At 49.1% G+C, this 12853-nt stretch overlaps 1 protein-coding gene across 2 annotated transcripts; it reads right to left on the bottom strand.

The window, feature by feature from the left end:
- Positions 1–4437: 4437 nt before the first annotated feature.
- MEX3B (mex-3 RNA binding family member B) lies at positions 4438–9263 on the bottom strand. 2 transcript variants are annotated; one of them, XM_066558998.1, is made up of 3 exons: positions 9133–9263; positions 8102–8338; positions 4438–7138 (listed from the first exon to the last, which is right to left on the bottom strand). In XM_066558998.1, exons 2-3 carry the CDS (start codon positions 8334–8336, stop codon positions 5724–5726), a joined length of 1650 nt encoding a protein of 549 aa, XP_066415095.1. In that variant the 5' UTR covers positions 8337–8338; positions 9133–9263; the 3' UTR covers positions 4438–5723. The 2 variants fall into 2 exon arrangements, with proteins under 2 accessions (XP_066415095.1, XP_066415094.1); XM_066558997.1 differs by lacking the exon at positions 9133–9263 and having other exon boundaries at positions 8102–8621.
- Between the last annotated feature and the right edge of the window lie 3590 nt (positions 9264–12853).

Genomic DNA, 12853 nt, shown 5'->3' with positions numbered 1-12853 from the left:
TCCATTCTCTACTGAAAACTTACAAAGCACTTCTCTTGGTGCAATCTTATCAAAGGTTATAAATTTCTCAAGACAGCTAATCAATCATATTTGCCATGGCAGAGGTATAAGATGCACTTAATATAAAAGTATTTAACTTTCATTTATAACTGACTGATTTTCCTAAACAATAATCTTAACAGTGGAGAGCTATATGTTGTTGCAAAAGACAGGGCAAAAAAAATCCCTAACAAAAAGAACCATGAAACCCACATTAGGGAGAAATACTACCTGCGTGCCCTGGGTAAGTGTATATATGCAAACAAACCTTACTTGCCAGTTTACTTTATGAGGGGAACTAAATCCTACTATTTCACAGAGCCCTAAACTCAGAAAAATGCAACCCAGGGCAGATACTCATGGCTTCTGTAGCCACATCCCCACCTGATAGTCCTTAAGGACACAAATTCAATTTCTCATGATAGATGCTATTTCCCAAGACTGCACAAATCTTACAAGATCAGGGCTCTGTGGTGCTCCCAGTATTGTACATGCATGCATGTACATACCTGGGGCACAGTCAGAGCTGCATGTGCTCTATCTGCACAGATAACATTAAAGAATAATCCATACACCAAGTGCCTGGATAGTTTTGATACAGCACAGGAGAAGCACATCATGATAGAACCTATCTCACTAATACCAAATAAGCTTTTTGCTTTTTAATCAAAGTTAAAACTTAGATGAGATATAATTATTTCATATATCCAACTGTGAAAGCTTCATCAAAAACCCTACTATTAAGTAATAAAACTGCAATACAAGTTTTTCCATGATTACAGCAAGTTTCTGCTAACGCCAATGCACTAAAAAGGGAAATACTTTCTAATTGATGATTTCTCTGGATGATTTTATGCAGTCAGTTGTGTACACAAGTATATATTGGATATCTGATCACATTTATATGTAACACTCTATGTTTCCTGAGTAGGAAGCAGGAGAGCACAGGAGTCAGGAGTGCCTTCCACATCACTCACGTTTGGGCAGAGCACAGATTCACCTGCAAACTCGGGCCCTTCAGCACTTCCAGGTAGACTGTCATAAACAGGTAAACCAGAAAGGCAAATGATTATACAGACTGAAGCCTCCCTTGCCTAGCTTAGATTTAAAATAGTCTTTGTTCTCTAATTAAATCATCTCCACTCGAGAGACAACTCGAGTTACAGGAAACACAAATAAGCAGAGGCAGGGTGAATAATTCCTTTTTGCTATTTCTAGATCAATTAAATGCAATACTCACCTGCCTGCTCTTCCAGCAGCAGAACCCACATTCACTTCAGTGACAGCAAAGAACCATTTCAACTTCCAAAATGGCAAGACAAGGAGAGTGGAGGAAAAGAGATGGGTGATGGGGTTGGCAGAGAGGAGTGAGAAATATCAAACAAAAAGCAATTTAAAAACCTTACTGTGTTAGATTCTTATTGCTAAATTTAAAGTTTGCTTTTAACTCTCATTTCAATGGATTCACAGGAAAAAAATCTAAAGAGTAAATTTAGGTTTAATTGATCATTATGATTTATTTTATTAAAATAATATAGCAGAAAGACCTCTCTTCCAGTAAAGGGTTCTGGCTTTGATGTCTGATTGTTATGCAAATTCTGTGAAGTACAAGATATGGACAGAGGAATAATTAAACTTAGGACTTTGTCTATAATAATTCTTACATATGTAAATGTACTCTGGTTTAAGATAATGATGTGTACATGCACTGGGAACCATACAAATGTGTTGGGAAAGCCAGGAAACACCCACAAACGTGCAGGTCCTCACCAGTGCCTCCAAGCAGGGGCTGGGCCAGCAGGGCCAGGCTGCTGGCACGTGCCAGGGGCACCCACACCCCCAGAGCCCCAGAGCACCCAGGAGCTCTGGGCTGGACACCCCCAGGAACAGATCCCAGCACCGGCACACAACCACTGGACAAACAGAGTGAGCTTTGTTCTGGAAGATAAACATTGACCATATACATCTATATATTTCAAAGCACTCAATTAGAAACTGAACTTTGCCCCTTTCTCAGGCTTTGAAATATTCTGGCCCCGAACACAGGCCTTTATTCTCCTTCAGTGTGGGCATCCCTCTTCCTCTCCTGCTCCAGCACACCATATGGCTCCCGACCCTGGGACAAATTCTGCACTGATTTATGGCCTCTGCACTCTGAGGGACTGACCTACAGCATAAATCCAGGGCAGAGCACATGGGCAGCCTGCACGTTCCTCCCCACACCGGCCCTGCTCCCGTGAGCTCATCTCTGCTGGCCAAGGATGGGGGATTTACACCCCACTCTGGCAGCAGATCTGGGCTCAGGGCACACCAGGGCAACCCAGCAAGCAATGAGACCTGGCAGGATGGACACCACATGTGCCAGCACACCCTGAAACACCCTCCAACAGACAGAGGGGATGCACCAGCCCTGCCAGCAGTGGAGGGTCCAGGCAGTGGAGGTGCCTGAGGTGGTGAATGCTGCTGAGCCCCCTGGCTCTGCCACCACCACAGGGCATCACGTTTGAAAGGCTGGGCATAAGGCCCTCATTGGATGACAAAGCAAGAGTAACCCAGACTGGTCCCTCTGCAGGCAAAATAATTCCCAAAGAGGAGTGAACACAACCAGTTTTTAAGGCACTACAGCCCATCTGTCCATCTCGAGACAACATGCACATGGAGCACGTAAAGGGGCTCAAACAGCGTGCAGAGGCAGAAAAGGCAGCCAGAGCCATGGAGCAAGAGGGGATTGCCTTTGTTTCTGCCACCACCTGGTAAAGAAACAGCAAGTCCTGCAAGATGACCATGGACAATGAGGGATTTACTGACAGGCTGGGCAGCCCAGGCCAGGGCATTCCTGAGCTGCTGGCCAGGGGGTGTTCTCCAGAGGCTGCTCACAGCCATCCATAACACCACAGCCATCCATAGCACCACTGCCAACACCAGGGACACAGCAGGATTTTACATCATGGGGAAGAAAAGGAGGAGACTTTAGTTTTCACATTTTGTTCATCTTATTTACCTTTTGGTTTCACTAAGCTTGAAAACCAAACGAAGTGATCAAATTCACTTTTTTATTTATAGTAATTTTCACAACTTCTCCCTGAAAACTGTACAGGATGTTTACACAGACATGAGAAATTGATTGACGCATCTTGAAAGCATTTCCTAAACACCCATCATCAAGAAAATATACACATGGACTTAAACTCCCTGATCTCTAAAGCAATTGATTTTGCCAAGGGTTTTTTCAGTGTCTGTACTGCTTAAACGCATCTTCTCTGCCACTCTCTGGATTCTTTTCCACAGCCTTGGGGTGGGGGGTTTCTGCCCCCCATCCAAACCTCCAAGATTCCTGAGATAGATGCAACACTCAGTGAGGGATTGTAGCTCTACAAATCGGATGATACCACAACCACAGTTCAATGAAAGAAGCAAAACTCAAATCAAATCAAACAAAGAGATCCCATCATCCCCTGCCGCATCCTCACTCCTCCCCCTTCCCACCCAACCAGCAGCTCTGGAGTCCATAAAGGAGATCAGAGCAGAGCAGCTCTGCCCATACACTGCTAAGCACAAAGTAAGGCAAATGAAATATGCTACACACTCTGCGTTTCCTTTGTTGTTTTCTCTCACCCACTGAAAAGGGCGATGGAAGCTCTAAGAGAAACATTTAGGGATGTGCAGCACCTTCTGCAATCTGCTCTAACACGCATCAGCCAACAGCCACTTCGCTCCCATGGACTGCACCGAGCAGCACAAGCCCTGCAGGGCTTGTTTGGTGTGTCCGTGGGCTCAGCCGAGCGTCCCTCGCCCCAACGCCACTGCAGGCACCAGCAATGCCAAAACAACCTTACAGGGCAGTAAATATGTTATTCAAATCAGCTTGTCAACACCAATTAGCCCAGCCACACGGGCCAAATACCACTGTCAAGGACTCAGGGAGGCTACTGCAGCCCTTGCTCTGCTCCAGAAGTGCCAAGTTTGGGATGCAGTCCTGAGGTCCCTGGGCACAGCAGGGACCAGAGCCTCCATCAGCACAGGGCAACAAAGGAGCCTCCCCTGCTCCCTTCTTCAGCTGCTTTTCAGTTTCCTACTTCCTATGCTTTGTCTGCCAAAAGTAACAATTCACACAAACCCAAGTACTTTTCATGACTAGAAATTATTAAAAAAAAATAGGACTTTGTGCTGTGGAAAACGCCAGCAATATAACACATATTAAAAAACTCTTTTTTTTTTTTCATTAAAAACATGTTATAAGGTATGATAGCTGGCAGGATTATTCTGGAAGCCTGCACAAGTTCCAGCAACATTAGCATGACACAGTTTAAACTCCCAACATGTTTCACTGATACAAGCAGGAAACAAAAATTCCAGAAAAAACTCTCAGCACATGAAATCAAATCACCACACAGAGTACCTTTTTTTCTGTAATATTTTATTTTATTTATATAGAAATACTTAAAAAAACATGAAGTAGCACCATTACTTAAGTTTTACTTTTATTATGTAGAACTTTAAATGTCAGAAAAATAAAACTCTTGATACAATTTCAAATCTTGTCTCAGCAAATATAATATTAGTATTTGACCATGAGGTTAAAGGCCCTTTATCATAAAATAAAATATACTTTGTTTTTAAACTTTGCTCAGTAAAGTACATTTAAGCTCAAGTAACGTCACCTACATATACATAAACAAGTGGTAAACAAATGTATTAAAATAGAAATACTAAAACTATAGTGGTGCAACAGAATTTTTGTAATTTCCACTGAATTCTATTTATACAAATGTTAGAAAGCTTCAACAGTTCCTTTTGACATATGTTTATACATTTCCATTTTTGTAATAATATAGAATAAAATATGCTTTATATCACTGAATAGAAAATATGCTGGGTGAAGCAGATTTAAAAGATTTTTTTCTGAACCTATAAAATCTCCATCCCAACAGAATACTGTTCAAAGCATTACACATTTTATGGTTTGTAATTCCGTTCACAATTGTGTGATATTAAAATAATACAGTGTTCTTTGCCATAAGGCCATACTAAAATAAAAAAGATTTAACCCAGCTACAAAAAGTTCACTGAACTTAAATTAAAATACTTGTAAACATCTTTGCAATATGAAATATAATTTTTCAAGTCAAAAAAGAATAAAATACTTCAATCTGTATTAATGCAATTTATCTTTAAAACCTTTAAACGTTTTTAATATATATAAGAGATATGTTACAGTTTTGTTGGTTTTTTTTTTCTTTTTTCTTTTTAAAAGTCTGATAAAGCTGCAGTATCATGGTTTTTCACAGGAACTTCTTGCCCTTTCAAGAACATTCAGAAAAGTATCCACCCATAGATTTAATTATTTTGTAATAAGCATCCTAGAACTACCAGCACGTTTTACTAACAGTCCACACACCATTGTCATCATCATAAGCATCTTCTACTTTCAATTTTTTTTCTGTTTTTTTTTTCTTTTTTTTCTGTTTGTTTGTTTATAAAAAAGGGGAGTTTTGGAAGCTTCGTATTAAAGTACAGTGTAAAAACTAGCCTAGCACTAGAATGGAGTCGCCCGTTATTATTTATAGCATGCACCCGCTGTCACACCACCCCCCAGCCCTCCCTCGGCCGCTGCCCGCGCCCCTCGGCGTGCGGCGGCCCCGGCCCCGCCGGCCCCCCCGGTTCGTGCCCCCGGCCCGCGGCGCTCAGGAGAAGATGCGGATGGCCTGGGTGACGGCGCTGTGGCACACGGGGCACTGCGGCTCCGTCTTCTCGCAAATGCGGTTGGCGCACTCCATGCAGAAGAGGTTGTGGCCGCAGGGCACCAGCGCCGCGATCACCTCGCTCTCGAAGCACACCGAGCAGTCGCGGCTGCCCTTCCGCCGCACGCCAGAGGAAGAGCAGGAGGAGCTGGACGAGGAGCTGGAGGAGGAGGACGAGGAGGCGGAGGAGTCGGAGGGCAGCCCGGGCAGGTGGGCGCCCAGCCCGTTGGCGTACAGCGGGTAGGAGGCGGCCAGCAGCCGCCCGCCGGGGTCGCTGCGCACCCGGCGCGCCAGCGGGTGCTCGGTGCCGGCCGCGCTGCCGTGCAGGGGCGGGGAGAGCCGCGCCGGGGGCGGGGCGGCGCCGCGCCGGGGGCCGCTCACCAGCAGCGCCAGGTTGGCATTGGCGGGCGCGGCGCCCGGGAAGGCGGCGGCGGCGGCAGGCGAGGGCGCGGGCGAGGGCGGCGCGGCGGGGCCGCGCTCGAACTGCGGCCAGAGGAGGGCGGCCCCGGGCGGCGGGGCGGGCGCCAGGTCGAAGCCGGGCGGCGAGTCGAAGGGCAGCTCGGAGCAGCAGTCCGGGGAGGAGAGGACGTCGCCGCCGCCCCCGCCGTACACGTAGCCGTTGGCGCTGTTGTTGTTGTTGTTGCCGTTGTGCGAGAAGCTCAGCGCCGGGCTCGGGGGGCTGTAGTCGGCCAGGCGGGCGCTGCCGCCTCCCCCGGTGCCGCCCCCGAAATAGGAGTCGGTGGAGGCGCTGCCCAGCGAGCTGGAGCTGTCGTTGCGGTAGTTGCAGAAGGGCTTGCGGCCCGGGGTGGGTGTGATGCTGGGCGGCGTGGGCTTGCTCCAGAGGCTGCCCGTGCCGTTCAGCTCGAAGCCCACGTCCGTGCCGTTGGCGTGGAAGTCGTTCTCGTCCGTCAGCTCGATGATGCCGCCGGTGCGCATGGCGATGTGCGCCTCGATCTCCTCCCGGGCCCGGTCCACGTTCTCTGGCATGCCTGTCACCTCAAAGACCGGCTCCTTGTCCCGGCTCGGGGTCACGATGTACGTGTGCGTCTGCTGCTGGATGCGCTTGATGGTCGCCCCCTTGGGCCCCACGACCAAGCCCACCACGCGATAAGGCACCCGCACCTGGATGGTGGTTTGGCCGGGCAGGTTCGGGGGGCCGGGAACGGTGCCGTTCAGGGCTGTGTTCTTGTTCCGCGAGGCTCGGATCATGGAGAAGTGCTCGGCCGCAGAGATGATCTCCCTGCGGGCCATGGCCACATCTTCCTTTCTGCCCGTCACAACAAAGAGCGGCTCCTCCCCGCGAACCGGGGTCTTGATGTAGGTGTTGGTCTTTGCCCGCAGAGCTTTGATTTTACAACCTGGGAACGAGATGCGGAGATGGAGGGCGAAGGGGAGGGGGAGGAAGGGGAGGTGGTGGGGGAGAACCGGTTACAACCCATTGTTTGGGTGCAGCTAGGGAGGGGAAAAAAAATACACACCCACCCGAGAAACACATTGCCCCCAACCCCAGGTGATCGCTGGCATCTCGTCCGGGAGCCTCGGTCACGGTGTAAAGTAATGTCAGCCCACAGCCCTGGCACACGCCCAAAGGCATCGCAAGTGGCCACCGACACATCTGCCATGCAAACTGCCCCAAAACTACCAACGTGCAGTTCACAGGGTCGGTAACACAGGGGGGGAAATAAGAAAAAGGAGCGACAAAAAAAAAATTAAAAAAAAAAAAAACGTGCAGGAAAACTGCACCGCCAGAAAAAAAAATAAATAAAATGCAAGCAGCCCTCACAAATCAACACACCCGCCAGCCCACATTCCTGCTCAGCACTTTGCTTTTGGAAAAATAAAATCAGTTCTTAAGGTGAGGAGCAGAGGCTGTACCGAATGAGCCATATTCCCCACTGCGGATGCTTTATTCCAACCCCATTGTTCCACTTCTCCACTCCATTTCTCTTCCTTAAAAAAAATAATCCACGATTTCTAACTTTGGGGTGGTGGAGGGGGAAAAGCACGGAGGTCCCATTTTCCTCCCGTTTCCTCTTGCAAATCTTAACTTTTGCAGCCGGAGGAAAGGACAGATTTTTATTATTTTCCTGATTTTTTTCTCCAACCCGGCAGCTGAAAGTGCATCTCGAAACTGATGCATAACACTCCTCGGAAACATCACGTCTGCCGCTGCACTTTCTTTGTCTGGGGGAAGCCGGCACTGGCCACCGCCGCACGGCTGCAGCGTTCCTGGGAATGGCCAGTGTCGCATCTGAGCCGCCCGCCCGGCAGCGCGGAGGGGAGACCCGCGCCCCCACACCCCCTCGCATGCAGGCACCCACCTTGTCTCCCCACTATCTCAGCGACATGTTCCGAGCTGGGCACCGGCACGCATTCAGTCATGTTCACGCTCTTTTTCCGAGGCTCGTTGTCGTAAATGGAGCCCGTCTCGTCGTTGTCCAGCCCCAGCAGGGAGAGCTGATCCAGGGCGATCTGAAGGGCTCTTTGGTCATCCAGGGTCTCTCCCCCGCCACCACCACCACCACCGCCGCCGCCGCCGCTCCCGTTCCTCTCCATGTCTGCAAAAAGCGAGCTGGGCATAGTCCCTGTGTGTGGTGCACCCTCCGCCTGCGCTCGGCTCAGTAGTAAGAGATCAGACACAAAGGAGAACCCAAGGCAGATGGCCAGCAGGAGAGAAGGGAAGGGAGGGTGGGCGACTGCTGGAGACCGGGGAATTGTTGCCTTTTGCTTGTATATTTTGTATCTTTTTTGCTTTTTTTTTTCCTCCTCTCAGTGCAATCCGGTTTATAAGATGTTCTCAGGACCCCCCCACGACTCCCCCCCGAGGTTTTTTCGGTTGGCTTTTTTTTTTTTTCCTTTTTTTTTTTTTTTGTCGGCTGGGGGTGGGGTGGGGGGGGTGGGAAGAGGATAAGCGAGAGGAGCTCCGATGGCTTCCCCCCCTCGAGTTCCTCGCCGGCCACAATGCCAAGCGGCGGCAGCGTTTCTTTAAGGAGCCCCTCCCAGGCTCCACTCCACTCACTCAGCGTTTTTTTTTTCCTCCTCTCCCCTCCTCTGTCTGAGGCTCTGCTGCAGCCAGACGGCTCTGGAGAGGCGGGCGGGCGCGGGGCGGGGAGCGGGGGCCGCGCCGGGCGCCGCAGCGTAAGCGCCGCTCGCAGTCACCGCGCGCCGCCGCCGCGCGCCGCGATTGGCCGGGGCGGCGCGGAGGGGCCGGCGCTGCCCCCCCCGGCCCGGCCCGGCCCGGCCCCGCTCTTTGTTGTCGGCTGCCGAACAATGCCGGGCCCCGGCCCGCCGGCCGCCGCTCCCCCCACCCCCACCAAGCCCCGCGCCCCCGAGCGCCCGCCGCCAGCCCCACCTGAGCGCCGGCGGAGGGGGCCGCGCTTGGGGTGCGTTTTTGCGGCGGGGGGGTTGGTTCGGGGTGTGGGGGGGTGCCCTTTGTGCGCCGTCGGGTTCGGGAGTGGCAGCGCCGCCGCTCGCCGGCAGCGCCGCAGAGCCCCCGGCACCGCCCCCGCACCGGCCCCGACCCCGCGCCGGCAGCGCCGCCGCCCCTTCACCGGCCCCGCGGGCGGCGGCCGCGGGCGCGCGGAACCCCCCGCCGGCTCCCGCGCGGCCCCGCCCGGCGCGCGCCCCGCGCCTGCGCGCCCCTCCTTCCCTCCCTCCCCCGGCGCGCGCAGTGCGCCCGCGCGGGGCCGCGGCCGGGGCGGGACGGGCTGAGCCCTCACGGCCCGCTCCGCCCGGGCCCTCACAGCCCGCTCCGCCGCCCCGAGCCCGTGCTGCGCCTGCGGAGGCGCTTCCCGTTCCGCCCCGCGGGCGCTGCAGCCCCGGCGGGAGCCGCGGCCCCGCCCAGCCCGGCTCGGCGCGCCCCGGGCGCGGGGTGAGGGCCGTGACCCGAGCGCAGCCGTGTCCCGGTGCCTGCCGGAGCGCCCTGACACCGCGGTCCGCTCGTAAAGAGCCCGAAGGGTGGGAACGCCTCCCGCACAGCTGCTCCAGCGTAACATCACCGGCATCTTACTCCGCCTTGCTAAACCACTGGAAAATAAAGCACCTCTGCCTCTTTTTGGACCTTGTATGACCAAATTACTTTCTTTCACCTCTACCAGCACAGGACCCTTCAACCACCAAAAGTGGGGTTTTTTTGTCAAATACTCTGTCACAAAGACCTCCCTTGATGGGAGGATTAGACATGAAAGTGGCCTCACCGTTGTCATAAAAACACCGCCATCACATTTGATTGCTCCGGCACTTTTCCGTCTGTAAGCATCCATACTCAGTCCTTGCCAGCTGTCAGGTACAAAACCCTGATTTTTTCAGAGTAATCATATAACAAGCAATTGTTTTCCAGTATCAGGTGTGACAGGGACAGACAAGTGCACCCAGATCTGTTTAGCCAGCTGCCTGTACAAACAAGTGTAACAAGTCACAGGTAATTGTTTACATGCAGTGTTTATTGCAAATTACTGTCAACTCGCCAGGATGTTTGAATGTTGTATAACAAAGCTCCAGTGGATTGTTTTCCAGCAAGGGTACACACTGGTGATGTGCTTTCCAAAGTGCTGAGCTTGTCCCATCAACTAAGGAAACTGAGGTTTCATATTTAAAAGATTACTTATTCTACAGATTTACTTGCATAGGCAGCAGGGCTGGTTTCCATAGGGTAAACAAGAGGTCACTTATAAGTGCTCAAGGATCCATAAAACTTATAGCAACAAAATAATACTATTTGTTATTAAATAAAATAATATTTTTTTAAAGTCTGATTCTTTGCAATTTTTTCAGTTCAACGAGTCTAAAATCTGTGAGACAGAACCTCACTGTACCCATTTACCAGGCAGGGCAGGAAAGGACAGGGATGAGATGAGGGAAAGACACATCAGTGTAGGGAATTAGTGTTGTTGGAGTCCAAAAGTGACAGTCATAAGTAATGAAATGCAAGGATATGAGGAGTTGGGTTGTGCTTGGATTTTACCTGTTCTTTGTTTTGCTTCTTCGCTTGAATTGTCCATTTTTTTCTTCCTTCCCCTTCCTAGCCCATCTGCTGAAACAGGTCACTATACTGTACTGAACAAGGAGAAAAAGGGAAACAAGTTATCCTCAGGTTTATGTTCCTCTATAGAAAAATTTCCCAAAGCAAGATTCCAGGCAGAGCTGGCTTTATTTTTAATGTTAAGCTAGAAGCTCCAATTAAAAATGCTTCAAATGCACTTCAGAATGAGCACAGTACTTCCAGGGAGCAGGGAGAGAAGATGCATTTCTGGGAGACTAAGGCTGCACTGGTGTTCCAAGAGCCCCATGAATCCTGAGGAATGCTCCAACATCTCAAGCACTATTACTTTTTTACTATTTTGGAAGACGTTTAAGAGCAAACTAGAGGGAATAATAACAATTAAAAAGTTATACTGGTGTACCTTAAAACCCCCATGCGCCAAGAGCACAGCCCCTGGGGAGCACAGCAGCTATGCAGCAGTAGGCTCATATGGCAACAATAAACATGCACCAGATTTGTACAAATCTACTCCCTCCACAAAAGTATTGCTTCAGAATAACTTAATCAGGTCTAAATTAAAGTGTTATCTATCTCCAGAAAGCCTTTCGTTCCATAAAACCTTGAAACATGCACAGAATTAAACTCCATCTCTGGGGGAGAGACCAACCATCCACCTAGCAATTTACAGCAACTTAACAAAAGCAGGAAGGGAGGATATATTACAGGCAAATACAGGACTCGGTGCAGGAGGAGTGTAATTCTCAGTCCTTTTAGTTTCTCTCTGTTATCATTTCCCATTTGTGACAGAAGTAATAAAACTTCCTTCCTCCAACCTTTATTTAATTAAAGTGTAAGGTCTTTGGGGCAGTGAGCTTACTGTGTGTATATATACAGCACCTAGCATGAAGAGGTCATGAATTCATCTCAGCTCTTTAAATACTCCTCTAAATACAAAGCATTAACAATAATAAGAATAGGATATAATTTTCATTTAGAATAGATGAGTCTTCTGTTTTCAATTATCACAAAGAATAAATTACATGCATCCCAGGGAATAATTAAATTAAGGGTTAAGGGAAAGTATTTCATACCAGAGACTTGTAACTCTGGTTTTTTTGCACTTAAAGACACTGCTGCCCACTCTTACAGCATTTACTCAAAATTCTTATTTGCCATAATATTACAAAATAATGTCCCAAATCCCACAGGCCAGCTCATCAGTTACTGTAGGGGTATGGTTTAATCTGAGGCAGTGCATGTGATTACTGTGATAACATACCCAAATTAACCTTTTGCATGTGCAATAAACTGCAATTAGCAATCTGCAGACAAATGACAAGTTCCTTCGTTTCCTGTAATATGCAGCAATACACAAGGCAGATTTCCTATTGAATCCCATATTAACCTACATTCGGTGGCAGTGAAATCTCAGAGCACCGTGTCAGAATTTATCATCTTCCAATGATGTCAGCTCCACCTCTTGACAGTTCTGGACGAGATGTTTATAAACAACTCATCCATAATCTGACCAATTTCAGCTGAAAATGTTTATCATTTTTTTCACCAGTTGTTCCAGCCACTTTGAAGGCTTTTACTAAGGGATGGGCCAAGCTCTCACAACAGTAGGGTTGTGTTAATAAACAACAAGGAATGAAATGGAGATTGAGTAGTGAGTGGCTTTGTGATGCCTCTCTGAGCTGGTAGGAAGCTCAGGGATAGGGAAGCTGCAGAAGTGCCTCTTTCCCTTGTGATAAGGAATGTCACATCAAAAACTTCAAAATGGGAAGATGATGTTTCCACAAGCACTTTCATTCCCATAATTCCACACCTCTCCCTGCTACAGAATTCATTTGCAAAATATTTTTTTATAAACAAAGATCTTCTGGGACAAGTCGTGAAAAGCAATTTTGCTGCAAACCAGAAAAAAGGTGTCTCTCACACCTTTAAGAGTCACCATCAGTCTCTGAAAATGTTGATACAGTACTGTAAACCTGAACCAGTTCCTAGCAGCTTTACTGAAGTGCTTGTTTCCAATATAATAAAACAAAAAAGATTTTTGTAATAGGCATCACATAACTGCACTTCTTTCATA

This window comes from Molothrus aeneus, chromosome 13, assembly GCF_037042795.1.
Source record: "Molothrus aeneus isolate 106 chromosome 13, BPBGC_Maene_1.0, whole genome shotgun sequence".
Lineage (NCBI taxonomy): Eukaryota > Metazoa > Chordata > Aves > Passeriformes > Icteridae > Molothrus > Molothrus aeneus.
The sequence above is the reverse complement of the archived record's forward strand: the minus strand, read 5'-3'. Positions and strand labels throughout refer to the sequence as shown.